The sequence below is a fragment of the Tamandua tetradactyla genome, chromosome 14 (genome assembly GCF_023851605.1).
Source record: "Tamandua tetradactyla isolate mTamTet1 chromosome 14, mTamTet1.pri, whole genome shotgun sequence".
In the NCBI taxonomy this organism is placed as follows: domain Eukaryota; kingdom Metazoa; phylum Chordata; class Mammalia; order Pilosa; family Myrmecophagidae; genus Tamandua; species Tamandua tetradactyla.
In genome coordinates, this window is record NC_135340.1 from 65,357,834 (window position 1) to 65,373,135 (window position 15,302).

Consider the following 15,302-nt stretch of genomic DNA (forward strand, 5'->3'; position numbering starts at 1 on the left):
AGTTAAGATGAGGCCAAATGAATCAGGATAGGCCTTAATCCAATATGACTGGAGTCCTTATAAGCAAGCAGAATTTGGACACAGAGTAGGACAGAGACAGCCATGTGACAGAGATTGAGTGATGGATTGAAAGAATGCTACCACCAGAATGCTACAGCTTCGGAGAAAGCAATCCTGCTGACACCTTGATTTTGGTCTTTAAGGCTCCAAAACTATGAGAAAATAAATTCCTGTTGTCTAACCCAACTAGTTGATGGTATCTGTTATAGCAGCCCTGGCAAACTAAGACATTGGTATTATACATCTACACAGCTAGAACATAAAAGAAACGAGAGCTACTCAATTTGCTTCCTCAAAAAGTCATATATATATAACAATCAGTCGATTATCATACCTGAAGCTGCTTAAAGTTGTATGAAATTTGCTCCCCAAATTTTAGGTTATTAAAGCATTTCAGTTTTAATGATTACATTAATAAACCATTAAGTAAATGTAAGTATATATTCTTCTGGCTTTCTTTCCTGCCAATGGGCAGACACCTGTACATTTTCTTGTATATCCTTCTTTCTTACGTGAAAGGTAGCAAACGCCAGCTTTTTTCACCTAACAATATATCCTAAAAATCACTGCAAATCTGTTCATAGAGATATTCTTTTTTTTTCTTTTTTAATTTTAACAACTGTATCATACTCCATTGAGTGGCTGATTTATAATTCAGTATATTTTTGAGGTCTACTTCAGCTTAGGAGTTTAAATCATAGTTCCCATTTTTGTCTCTCTATGGGAAGCTCAAACATATTTGCAGATCTGATTATTTAAAAAGCTTGTTTCAAGATTATGTTGCTCTGGGACAAAAGCAAAAAAAAAAAAATTCCAATAATGAAAATAAATAACTATCAGGACAAAATATAAAACCACCCTTTAATCTAAAAGCAAAAACACTAAGTGGTCATACCTATCTTCATTTCGAAACACAGCCCAAACAACAGCTATTGCTATGCATAGTCCAGCGAGAAAAAGAAGTCTTACTTCAATGCTTTTGCCACGACACACAATTCTAAAAAAAATATTGAAACAGTTTAGTTTATATTGCAGATGAAATATGTTTACTTGATATGAGATATGGTAAACATTAACCACAGAAAAAAGAAGGCAACTGAAATACCCATTTAAAAATTTTCCTTTTAAGTAAAACAAATGACAAATAATAAAATGTTTACCAGTCTACTAGAACATTCTGTGATCACAGAAATGTATCTGTGCTGCCCAACAGAGTAGCCACTAACAGTATGTGGCTACTGAGGCTGAGACTAAGGAACTGAATTTTTTATTTTACTTAATTTTAATTAATTTAAATTTAAACAACCACATGTATATTGGACCACGCAGTATTGTTTTAAATTACAAATGCCAAAATTACAGGAGTCCCCATAAGAGATACATACGTGCATAGTCCACATGGAATCTTACGAATTAGTGCAGCAAGACAATTGTACAGACTCATTGCTGATGCTATGCAGAAAATTGCTATCATAACATAAACTAGAAGAAAAAAAAACACCAGACATTGAATTACATGAGAACAGAAACAAATATGATAATAAAAATATTGATTTTTTAGTTTTCTTATTAGATCATGACACTTTCAATGCAGTAACTATACTATAATCTGAATTGGTTATTGAGTTTAAAATATTTAAATCTTGAGTTTTAAAGTAGGTATTTGAAATGTTGTTTTAGGTCCATCACACACTGGTAGGATTGCTGAAGTCAAGCTGGTTCTACATTTTCTATCATTCAATGATCCAGTTTGTTAAAGTTTTCCACGAAGCAAGTTGCAAATATTTATGAATACTTAATTTAAATCTAAGGAATTGAAGAGCTAATAAATCATTAAGAAATGCTTTTCTTAAATGAAGCTTAGGGATGAGAACTGACATCCACCTTAGACAATAACCATGCTATCGACATTCTCCTTTGGAGAGTTTATTATAATAACTTGACCTGTGGAAAATCAAAGCCATTTAAATACATTTCTTCATTATGATACAATATGAAGGTGGTTAAAATTAACAAATGTTTTTCTATATTATCTAGACTTATTCAATATTTAAAATTAAAAACATTATGACCTCTGTTACCAAAAAGGGAGAAATCACTACACTCAAAGTATTTCCTTTAAACTTTCTTATAATTTCACAATGGAAATACAAATTTTAACTGAATTTTCAAATTCCACTAATTCCAGGAAATAGAGCTCTGTTCTAAATGAGAAAGGGAGAGTAATCTAGAGACAGTAAATCAGGAATAGGTACTTGCTCCCAGATGAACTTGGACAAATCACATTTAGTTCCTTGAGTTCCTCAGATTTAAAATGTAGAATGTAATAATACCTATTTCAAGGGTATTGAGAGTATGAGATAAATTAATATATGTAAAGTGCTGAGAGCTATAGCGGGCCCATTATAAACCACATGTAAGCATTATCTATTGTTTTTATTATTGGAGGTAGCTATATATGGTAATGTGAGTAGAAAGACAGACAGGTGAAGATTGCCAAGTGGAGTCTGGTAAGTCACCCACCAAAGTTGTCCAACCTAAGTTTTAAAACACTGGTGGAAATCATGCTTTTGAGGCCCTAACAGAGTTAGTGTTATAGTATATCTAAGAAAATGATTAGGCATGGGAAATAATTTGGTTTCTATAACTCCTCTTTATTTACTTTGAGTATGATTTAATCATATAATGGTAAAGCAGAATTTCAGCTATAATCCAGAATAATAATCCAGTAATTTGCTTACTCTTCTATTTCATGAAACTAATTACAGTCACCAAGAAGTCCTTAGTCCACTGCTTAGTTACTGGGCTATATGCTTTATCCGCAGAGGAAAATTTAGGGAGCAAAGAAATTCTTTCAAGTCATCCATGAAGAGTGTTTGCATTTTAAAATAGATTATATTTTTTATCTGAATATTGTTTTAACCCAAAGTAATGGGGACCTTAAAGGAAAATATAAATCTGGCAAAAAGATTTTTTTTTTGTACATGTACTAAAAGTAGCAAACATAAAATATGACTTCTTACCCAACCATTTGTAGAAGAAATAAAGTAAGACCATCATAACACAGCAGATGGCCACAAATATCACAACTGTAAGAGGACTAAAAGTTAAATATTCTTCCTTCTTTCTCCTCATTTCTCGATCTTCAGTGTTTGTCACTGCCTTCAAATTTTCCCTGCATAAACACAAAAGGAACATCAGCAAATCCCTGCCAAGTATAGTCATCAAAAAAATATATCTCTAACACCAATTCGGATTTGTGTTTTTTTTTTTTTGCACGGGTAGGCACTGGGAAATGAACCCAGGTCTCCAGCATGACAGGCGAGAACTCTACCTGCTGAGCCACTGTGGCCCGCTCTCAGATTTGTTTTTGGTTACAAAAGTAATACATTTTTGAAAAACTGCACACACAAAAAAGATATATTTAACCCCAAAAGTGGAAACCTCCTATAATTTCTCTTCCAGAGATGATCTATTATTAACCACTAACTTTTGAAGAGGTATCTTTACTGGAGGTAAAACTGTTGAAACAGATGACATTTGTCATATAAAACAAATGTCGGTAGATGTTCACATTATTTAACTTGGAAAGTTATTCATACTGATATGACATTTAAAATTGTAACCAGTTTTTCTTATATATTTACTAATATTAATTTACAGATGGTAAAGTATTTCTAAAATGAAATCCTCCTGAATATAAACATGTTATTCTCATACCAATTAATTCAGGATTTACTATATGCCTATTCTGTGCTTATCAAAGTGTTATGAAGGGGTCAAAAGAAATTCAAGTCAGAGCTGTTTTCTACCTTTATCTATGATAGCAAACTATGATTCAAATTCTCCCAGTAACACTTGCTAAGTCACAAAGCTAACAAAAAACAAGAATTAGAAGGTGAAGAGGAAAGAACCACAAGAGACCTCTCATGAACAGTCTCTGTTTTGTCAATCTTACTATCTCCTCCTAATTATATAGAACCCACTACGTACTTCTCCAGCGCCTGTCTCTTCTACCCTCGTCTCTCAAACTCCGCTCCCTCCTGTACACATCTTGACCTTGCTCATCAAATTTGCACACAATACAAATTTTACGTTAAAAAAGAAAAGAAAAAATTTTCAAACTTATTAAATTGCATATCTGCCAATGGTTCATTTACCAATGTACCACTTTCTTATTAACATTTTTTTATTAGGACGGCTAACATTTTAAGCATCTGTGACTCCAGGTAGGTTGCCTGGGTAGAACAGAGAAGAGAGTTGGTAGAAAGCCATACCAGCACCTTGAAACTTCAGAACTAGATGACAAAAGATTAATACAAGCTTTCATACAAGCGTTACCTGAGTGGGAAAAGGTGTTAACCTTTGGTATCTGCCGCTGCATATGGATACATTAAAAGACATTTTTACCATTGTACAATATAAGCCATAGTACATTAAAGACCTATATAGTAATATTCAGTATACTAAAAACACTAGGCAATTACATGAAGGGAAAGCACATACTAGACTTATATCACTTTAAAACATTACAATTCATCTTTCTAAAAAGTATACTATTAAATCAGCTTAAGAGCTACTTTCAATGCAAAGTGAAGCCTTCTTTCACACCATCTTAGAAGGCCATAAAGGTTGATGTGGCAGGATGAATTATGTTCAACAAATATATGTTCTTAATCTTAATCTCCATCTCTGCGGATATGAACCTATTGTAAATAGGACCTCTGGAAGACGTAACTTTTAGTTAAGATGCGGCCAAATGAAGCAGCATGGGCCTTACCCTGAATTATGGGGGTCTTATAAAGAGAACCTGGAAGTCATAGAAGTGAGAAAGGAAGAGAACATCACCATGGATGGGAGACAGATATATACAAGCCAGGGAACCCCAAGAACTGCTGGCAGCCATCCCAAGAATGCTTCAATATTTGGGGACATAGCAAACCTTGCTAATATTTTGATTTTGGGATTTTCCTAGCAATTCTTGTTTAAGCCAACCCTCATTGTATGGTATTTATAACAGCAGCTCAGACAAACTAAAACGTATGAGGACAGACTTTAACTCTCTGCTGAAAAGTCTTTAAATGGAACCAAGGTATCTTTCTCTTTTGCATAAGGTACATATTTCATTTGGCAGGATAATTCTGGATCGAGTTCCTGCTTTGGTAAATTTTCTCTTTCCTGGGACTTGCTCTCTCTTTCCTTCTCTTTCTACCAACTCTGTCTACTTGCTAAACAATAGTTCTTAGGCATTTTATCTCTCTCTTTTTTTTAATACATGGAATTCTTTTTATGGAACTTTTTTCTTTTTATCACTGATTCATATTCTCTTTCTCCTTACCATAATACCCTTTTCTCCCCAATTCCAGACACACTTAATTCTTTCTATCTTTATTTCTGTCTTATAATCAGCTTCCATAATTCCAAATTCCAAAATCCTGCAGGTAAGTGAGGGTCATCTCCTTCTCCAATCTGGCTACAGAAGGCAACACATTCTTCCTGCCCCATAATCATGTTTTATGAATAAAAAAAGATATGTGCTCCTCTTGCATCTCCATTTTGAGGAGGAGCCTGACCTGACATATTGAATAAGCTTGCCTTGCTAACTCCAAGTGTGGTCCTTCACCAGCAAAAAACCTGAGAGTTCGTTAACAATGTGGACTCTCAGCCCAACACAGGTCTACTAAATCAGAATTTGCATTTTAACAAGATCTCCAGACAACTTCTATGCACATTACAGTAGGAAAAGCACTACTCTAGAGAAGAAACAAAATTTACATTGTAAATGGAAGTAGAATCTATATTAAATGGGAAAACACTTTTAATGCTCAATAGCTCTTAAGGAATTATTTATAAACTTTCACCAAATCATCTGGAAAATGATCTTAGAGATCATGGAGATCTTCTTACATACTATATTTTTAAGGATTAATAATGAAGGAAAAAACAACACATTCACAAGGATGAATGTAAACCATATTTGGTGAAACATGCTGTTTTCCAAATATGTAAAATGTTCAAAGCTCAATACTCCAGGAACCTACTATATTTCTTAAACTCTAAGACTTCCCTCTTGATGTAAAACAATTATATTTTAGTACCAAAGTAATTGCAAATAAGCTTAATATCAGTTAAAAATAAGACCTTTTTGGGCGGGCCGCGGTGGCTCAGCGGGCAAAGTGCTTGCCTGCTATGCCGGAGGACCTCGGTTCGATTCCCGGCCCCAGCCCATGTAACAAAAACGGAGAAACAGAATACAATAAAAACAAGAAAATGTTTAAAAATGTTTCCCTTTCTTCCTTCCTTCCTTCCTTCTATCCTTCCTTCCTTCTCTCTGTCTTTCCTTAAAAAAAAAAAAAAAAAAAAAAAATAAGACCTTTTTAACTGAACTTAAAGATCAATTCACACCTTGAATATATTATTTCATGCATAAAACAATATGCAGAGAAAACTTTTCCATTCAGAGTTAAGAATATGAACTGATCCTTTCATATTATATTGCCCATTTTAATTTAGAGTCAACTATACATAGCTTGAAGATTGGGTACAGTCAATAAATTGCTATTAAATATGGAAATCCAAATTTTATACACATTTGAAATTTCTACAGTTAAAATAAAATATGGGTATATCTAATATTTTTGGAATTCCTAAAGTATTAAACAGAATGCTGAGGCCACACTGTGACACCCTACTTAGAAGGAGCTGAAAAACTCTCTATTCTCTCCTGCTGATTTTCTTCCAATCTAAGCAAATAGGCATGTTAGAATATTAAATACCTTCACCCTTCCTGGGAAAGATAATTAAACATTTTAACTTAAAAGAACCTTTCCTGTGATTTCAATGTTTCCCTGCCAGCAGAAGAAATTCTTCTTCTCAAGATTCTCTTCTCCATGAAAAGTTAAATGCCTTATATGAAGACAGGCCTACCATCTGGTCTTACTGGCAGGACATAAAATTGGTACTATGGGTCAGGTAAATTTTTTAGATGTTATTACAGTGATTTAAATCATTATCAAGGGTCCATGGGTGGTTCAGTGGTAGAATGCTCGCCTGCCACGCAGGAGACCTGGGTTCGATTCCTGGCCCATGCACCCAAACACAAAACAAAACATAACAAAAATTATCAAACACTGTTTTTAAAAAATTTATCACAAAAAAAACTGAAGTTTAAGCTTACAATTCAATTAGTCCACTCCAGTATCCTCCTAATGCCACTGTGAACACAGCAATTATAAAAATAACCACCATAGTATAGTCAAAGTTAGGCCATGATGGAGAATACATTTGCACGGTAATATTATTTCCAAGAGTCTGAAAGGCAAAATAGCACATAAGCACAGGAATTAGTTTTCTCTCAACTGTGAAGTACGGCAGCAATATCCTACATTTCACCCTGGAATGGACTCTACACATCAGATAGTAAAGAGTAATAGAACTATGTTTGAGACCATGATACATTCTTTAGTTAAAAGTATGAGGTTATGCTTAGGTTTATTAAACCTTCAAAGTACAGTATTCCACACAATCACTTTTTGTGATTGAGGGCTTTAAAGTTAAGTTAAATGATATGAAACAGAAGGTTTTAAAAGAAGTCAAAACAAATAAACATCCTTTCTAAAGTCAGGGCTCTAAAGTCAGGCACAAGAGACAGCTTGTACCAAATGGGAGGTGGGTTTTCCCAAATAAAGACTTGAAAGGCCTTGATAGCTTTTTGTCAGCAATTGGAGCAAATATAATAATTCTAATTAAATCAGCAAGTGGAACAAATATAATAGTTCCAATTAAATGTCACTGATTAAAAGTAAACTTATACTACTTATAAACTAAATACATATGTAAATACAAATTTACCTGCTTCATATCTTTAAAGTCTTTAAGGCTTATAAAGGCAACCAGTATTTTCACATCATGATATTCAGATTTGTTCCCTGAGAGAGGAAACTAAAAGAAAAAAATATATTATGAAAAATTTTGAGTTACGTAATGCAAACTGTTACATTAAATATAAATAATATCTTTTTTTAAAGTTATAAAACAAAGTTTTACTTTCTCAACATGACAAAAGGCACATATGAAAAATTCACAGCTAATATTATTCTCAATGGGGAAAGACTGAAAGCTTTCCCTCTAAGATTTGGAATAAGACACGGATGCCCACTATCACCACTGTTATTCATTATTGTGCTAGAAGTTCTAGCCAGAGCAGTCAGGCAAGAAAAAGAAATACAAGGCATCAAAATTGGAAAGGAAGAAGTAAAACTCTCACTGTTTTCAGATGACATGATCCTACACAGAGTCCTGAAAAATCTATAACAAAGCTACTAGAGCTAATAAGCAAATTTAGACAAGTGGCGGGATACAAGAGCAATGCACAAAAATCAGCAGTGTTCCTATACCCTATTAAAGAAGAGGAAATCAAGAAAATAAAATCTATTTTCAATAGCAACTAAAAGAATCAAATACCTAGGGAAAAAATTAAACAAGGATGTAAAGCACTTATATGCACAAAACAATAAAACATGGCTAAAAGAAATTTTAAAAAACCTAAATAAATAGGATATATCTGTGTTCATGGATTGGAAGACTAAATATCATTAAGATGCCAATTCTACCCAAATTAATTTATAGAGTCAATGCAATCCCAATCAAAATCCCAACTGCCCACTTTAAACAAACAGAAAAGGCAAGTATATTTATTTAGAAGGGTAAGAAGCCCTGAATAGCCAAAAAACATCTTAAAAAAAAAAAAAAGAACAAAGATGGAAGACTTATACTTTCTGACTATAAAGCATATTACAAAGCTACAGTAGTCAAAACAGCATGGTACTGGCATGAGGATAGATACACTGACCAATGAAATCGAATTGAGAGTTCAGAAATAAATTCTCACATCTATGGACAACTGATTTTTGACAAGGCTGCCAAGTCAACTCAATTGGGAAAGAATAGCCTCTTTAACAAATGTTGATGGGAGACCCCTATCTCATACCATATACAAAAATTAACTCAAGATGCATCAAAGATCTAAAAGTAAAAGCCATGATCATAAAACTCCTAAAAGAAACTGCAGGGAAACATTTTCAAGATCTTGTGGCAGGCAATGATTTCTGAGACTTTACACCCAAAGCACAAGCAACACAAGAAAAAATAGACAAAAGGGACCCCCCCAAAATTACAAACTTTTGTGCATCAGACTCTGTCACAAAAGTGAAAAGACAACATACTCAATGACAGAAAATAGTTGAAAACCACATATGTGATAATGGTTTAATATTCAGAATATATAAAAAAATCCTATAACTCAACAACAAAAAGACAAATAACCTAATTGAAAAATGGGCAACCCCCCACCCCCACATGGTACGTGTTTCCAGGGGTGTAAATCTCCCTGGCAACATGGTACAGAACTCCTGGCATCAAGGGATTCAGAAAGCCTTCTTGACCAAAAGGAGGAAGACAGATGTGAGACAAAAAAAGTTTCAATGGTTAAGAGATTTCAAACAGAGTCGAGAGGTTATCCTGGAGGTTATTTTTATGCATTATATAGACATCTCTTTTTAATTTATGGTGTATGAGAATAACATGCTACCATCACCTCTTACCCATTTCCAAACATTTAAATTCAACCTAGTTAAAAATTCTATACATATTAAACAACTGTTCTCCATTCTCTAGCCTCATCCTATCTCTTAGTAATCTATAGTCTAGATTTTATGTCTCTGACTTTACATATTACAATTAGTTCATATTAGTGAGACTATATAATACTTGTTCTTTTTTTCCTGATTTATTTCACTCAACATATGTCCTCAGGGTTCGTCCATGTTGTCGCTGCTCCAGGACGTCATTCCTCAGAAAAAGTTGCTAACTGTATCATTCTGATGTGAATTCCTACCGTCATTTGAAGTAAATGCATCTTTTTTTAATCCACCTTTGCTGGATCACAGGCCTTTCTTTAAAAGCTTTAATTCCATGACCACATGTCCTAGAAGTTTCTACGATGTTAACAGAAGCTCCAAATACCAAGCTGTCACGGTCAGGTTCATGTGTCAACTTGGCCAGGTGGTGGTGCCCGGTTGTCTGCTCGGGCAAATGCTGGCCTGTCTGCTGCTATGAGACATTTCATGGATTTAAATCATGATCATGTTGGCTGTATCCATGGCTGACTGCATTTGTAATGAGCTGAGGGGAATGTCTTCTGCAATGAGTGACACTTAATTTAGTCACCAGAAGGCTTCTAAGGAGGATTCAGAAGAGACAGTCATTCTTCCTCCTTTAGCCAGCCAGCCTCTCCTGAGAGTTTGTTGAGGACATTCATCAGAGCTGCCAGTTTGAGGCCTGCCCTGTACATCTTGGACCTTTACATCCCCATGGTTGCCCAGCCAGCCTCTCCTGAGAGTTCGTTGAGGACCTTCATCAAAGCTTGTGGCCTGCCTTACAGACCCTGGACTCTACAGCCCCATGGTTACATGAGACAGTTTTATAAATTTTATATTTATGGATATTTTGTTTCTTTAGTGCATTCTGTGTAGCTGAAATGAAGGGGAATGTGGCTAAGACAGCGTATGTGGGGAATGCTATAATTTTTACAGGACTTTTCTATAAACCTACAATTTTCTAATTAAAAAATAAAAACAATACTTTACAAAAACATGTTAATGAATAAATCCAGACACAAAGTACAACATATTATATGATTCCATTTATATAAAAGGTAAATATAAATTTATATAAAAGGTAAATATAAATAAATCTATAAGACAGAAATAGATTAGTGGTTACGGCTAGAGGATAGAGGGATTGAGAGGTGACTGCTAAAGGGCATGGAGTTTTTCTTTTTGGAGTAATGAAAATGTTCTAAAATTGATTGTGGTGATAAATGCACAACTCTGTAAATAAAATAAAAGCCAATGATTGTACACTTTGGACAGACTGTATGGTATGTGAATATATCTCAATAAGACTGCTTTAAAAAATAGTTTCAGGTGCTCTTTAAGATTATAGTAAGAATTCTCAAAAACCAGAGTTTTCTTCAAGAAGAAAAAACCAAAATGCATTAAAAAAAGGAAAACCAGAAACTTTTTCAAATAAACTTAAAACTAAATACACATAATACACATTTATGTATATATATTATATATATATGCACACAATACACACACATATACATGAACACATATACTTAAGTATGTATATATGAATGTGTGTGTATAAATGTATAAAATGGACAGTATTTACCAGTATCAACTTACTAAGCAATAGCCCAGTGACCCTGCAGCAATGTGTTACAGAGGTACCCAGGATAGAATTCGTGCAATTTAAGATTTGATTTATCCCGTCACAAAGTCTAGTCTACTCTAAGAATAGAAAATAACAAAGCTTCCCAATTAAATGCCCATCAGATTCAGAATATTTCTTTAAAAAAGAACCCTATCACAAGATTATTCAAAATTCAGTCCCTAAACCACAAGTAAGTTATTTCAATTCAATTCCTATGAAATTTGATGGTACAAGCTTTAAAAAAATACTTATCATTTACAACTTACTCGGACACTGTTATTAGCAACCAACAATGCTTCAGCACCTCCTCTCTGTGCAATTCTGGCTTTTTCAAGAAAATGGCAGATTCCCCACTGCACTACAACAGCTTTGTTCTTTATCCCAGCAGGAGGAATATCAGTAAGGTTGCATAGTGGTGTAGTAGTCAGATTCATCAAACTAATGGAGGTCTGAAAATAAGAAATGTCTTTAATAAAGTATCATATTTCACCCTAAAAGCATTCAATGATTAAGTACCAAAACTGATTTTATACATTTTTAAAATTAGAAATATTTTATGACTAGCAACCAAGGCTTAGAGGTATTTTAAAATGCCCTAACTTATCTTTCCAACAGAGAAAAATATGTGAACAAAATCAATAAGATAATTATTAGTCAATTATTAATCACCATATATTACGAGTTCACACACTGAACGATAATGATCACTCTTTCTCACCATTTTGATATGTTTATATTTAAGAATAGAAACTGTGATTTACTTACTGCATTTTCTAGGGTACTTGGAAGAGTTGTCCAATGAGGGTTATATAGCATGCAGTAGTCCTTAGATGGTAAAGGTGTGCCATTTCCAGATGCATGCAGGATAGCTTCCTGAGCAGCTGTCTAGGATATGAACAATGATTTTCATATTGGTAATAATTTAGTTTGCCAACAACTAATGATTTTAATAAAACTGTTTATATACACAATTTGACTATACTTCCTTAAGAGAAAAGGTCTTCAATTAATTTGTAACTTCTTGTTTTTTTTTTTTTTATTCATTCAATTATTTTTCTGTATCAGAATGGACTCAAAGATATTTATTTTATATTCTGCCTTATAATCCAATACTACTTTAGTCAATTAACACTGTTCCAAATTAGGTTACTGGAAATTCTTTCAGTTGGCTCCGTATAGCCCATTGTGGGTTTTCTGTTGCTGTTAATTGTTTTGACATTTTTTTAGTTTGTGGTACTATAATACGCTGCAGGCACATCTTGTATAATTCCCGCCCTCCCTGAATCAGTCATTTCTCCAAGAAGATTGGGCTTCTTTTATCAGAAAATGGCACTGAAAACCAAGATCTTGGGTTCCCATTCTAGTGAATTTTTTAGCCACAAACAACTAACAAAGATGCTTTATTTTGGTTACACTAATGTGAACTAGGACCATCAGCAGAAGAGCTCAGACCTAAAGAACAGGAATCCTCTGAATTACTTTTTCTTTCAAGGAACAGGTAAGTCCAAGCTGAAGAAAAAGCAAAGACTTGTCACTACAAATCATCAGGTTTGCTGGTACTATAAATCAATCAGATACAGTTTAAACAGAACTGCAGAAGGATGCTTAGAATAACAGAGTCATCTGCCGAGGGTCATCAGGGAGAATACTGATAGTATCTTCGGCTTTGCCACATAACAGACACAGCATGGTGTACTCCTGAAATTCATCCATGATGCTGAATGTATACTCATGCCTGGCTACTACATGATGACAATTCTTACACAAATGATCATAGGTAACTATTTCTTCTCCATCTTCCTCTTTTAAGGATTTGTTTGTGATCAGCATAAAATCCCGCTTGCTACATACTGCACAGCCTGTAAAGTTTAACAAGAATGATCCATTCTCCAAGCAGGTATTACCCCGGTTGGGATATTCCTTCTCCACACAGTCCCCACACATCACGACCAACTTCTTGTTTTTGAGAAGATATAAAAGAAAGCCTGGGAATACTGAAACTATACATTTTCCTAAAACAGTCTTTAAGGAAAATAAATCACTTTTTTATGGTAACACAATTATGCTCCCTATTATAAGGGCCATATCTCATGGAATATTCTTGTGATGATGTATTCACTTCTATATTCTCTCACAGCCTGAAACTTTTCTTTTCAGTCTTCTATGAGTTATGGCTTCACTGTTTATATTCTATAAAAGAAAATGAACCCTAAATACCTTAACCTGTCTTACCTTCCATATTCTAAAGGTAACTAGAGTAAAAAAGGTATATAATTATTTCTAAATGCTATCTTTAGAAAAAAATCAGCTGTTACTTGAAACAGAATAGTCTCTCAAGTTTTCAAGATTCTGCAACTTGCCTATTTAAAAAAAAAATCTAGAATTTAAAGTGAGGAAAAATAAGAGGCAGAATAATTTTCTTTCTTTTCCCTTATTTCCTACTACCTGGAAGGAAAAGCTAAGAGGTAAGAAGTGAATGAAAATAACTACTGTACATGGGGTTGCGTGGGGAGAGCATGATATGAAAAAACTTCTTAAGGTAACTAGAATACCATTCTACATCACAATTTCCTTCAAACTTAGAATAATCTAAATGCTTTCTTTCTCCTTCTTTGAGTAAATTTTACCCTAAAGCCATAAAGGAGGGAAAAAGAGATTGCATGGTAAATTAAAAAAAAAAAAAGATATAACTGAACCTCTGTCACTAGAGAGCACACTAAGTTGAACCACATGAAGTTGCTGAGAGTTGACCATTTTAGATCTATAACAATGCCAAGTTTGATCATTTGGGTAAGGTAGTAACGACAAGATGACTCCCATGTAAAGGTAGATTATTTCCCTTTGAAATAATTGGTGAGTAATCTGTGGCATCTTGTGCTACCGCAACAACCTTGTATCCAGGGTTTTACATTTATGATGATTTTTACTTGAATTTAACTTTACATATTACATTAGGGGTTGCAAAATGGCGAATGCTTTCTTACCCCAAATATTTACTTTTTTTTTTTCCTTGGGTGCATGGTCCGGGAAATGAACATATATATTTATTTTTTATTGAATTTTTCAACGTTACAGAGTTCCTGCACTGCCAAAAATCATGCGTGAAAAGAAATAGTACAATGGACAGCCTCATCTACCCATCACACAGTACATTAAAACTTGATTCATGTGCATTTTTGATAATTTCACAATCTTTTTTTTTTATTAATTAAAAAAAAGAATTAACAAAACAATTAGAAATCATTCCAATCTACATGTACAATCAGTAATTCTTTTTTTTTTTTTGTAAAGAAGGATTTTTTTTTTAAGGTGATTTTTTTTTTTATTAATTAAAAAAAGAATTAACAAAACAATTAGAAATCATTCCAATCTACATGTACAATCAGTAATTCTTAATAACATCACATAGTTGCATATTCATCATTTCTTAGTACATTTGTATCGATTTAGAAAAAGAAATAAAAAGACAACAGAATAAGAATTAAAACAATAATAGAAAGAAAAAAAACAAAAACAAAAAACCTATACCTCACATGCAGCTTCATTCAGTGTTTTAACATAATTGCATTACAATTGGGTAGTATTGTGCTGTCCATTTCTGAGTTTTTATATCCAGTCCCGTTGTACAGTCTGTATCCCTTCATCTCCAATTATCCCTTCTCTTTTTTCTTTTTTTTTTTAATTAACGGAAAAAAAGAAATTAACCCAACATTTAGAGATCATACCATTCTACACATGCAATCATTAATTCTTAACATCATCACATAGATGCATGATCATCATTTCTTAGTACATTTGCATTGGTTTAGAAGAACTAGCAACATAACCGAAAAAGATATAGAATGTTAATATAGAGAAAAAAATAAAAGTAATAATAGTAAAATCAAAACAAAACAAAACAAAACAAAACAAAAACCTATAGCTCAGATGCAGCTTCATTCAGTGTTTTAACATGATTACTT

At 33.5% G+C, this 15,302-nt stretch overlaps 2 protein-coding genes across 3 annotated transcripts in view; both read right to left on the reverse strand.

Moving 5' to 3' along the window:
* SPPL2A (signal peptide peptidase like 2A) overlaps positions 1-15,302 on the reverse strand; it is a 72,040-nt gene that overhangs the window by 34,994 nt on the left and 21,744 nt on the right. For both annotated transcript variants that reach the window (XM_077127879.1, XM_077127880.1), the window contains exons 2-8: positions 12,106-12,225; positions 11,607-11,789; positions 7,912-8,001; positions 7,238-7,371; positions 3,084-3,235; positions 1,446-1,542; positions 956-1,057 (exon numbers count right to left, since the gene is read on the reverse strand). In XM_077127879.1, the coding sequence (XP_076983994.1) occupies positions 956-1,057; positions 1,446-1,542; positions 3,084-3,235; positions 7,238-7,371; positions 7,912-8,001; positions 11,607-11,789; positions 12,106-12,225 (878 nt within the window). The remainder of the gene's footprint in view (positions 1-955; positions 1,058-1,445; positions 1,543-3,083; positions 3,236-7,237; positions 7,372-7,911; positions 8,002-11,606; positions 11,790-12,105; positions 12,226-15,302) is intronic.
* Positions 12,720-13,317, reverse strand: LOC143656105 (protein Churchill). Its single transcript, XM_077127882.1, has one exon. The coding sequence runs from the start codon at positions 13,282-13,284 to the stop codon at positions 12,946-12,948; it is 339 nt and encodes a 112-aa protein (XP_076983997.1). The 5' UTR covers positions 13,285-13,317; the 3' UTR covers positions 12,720-12,945.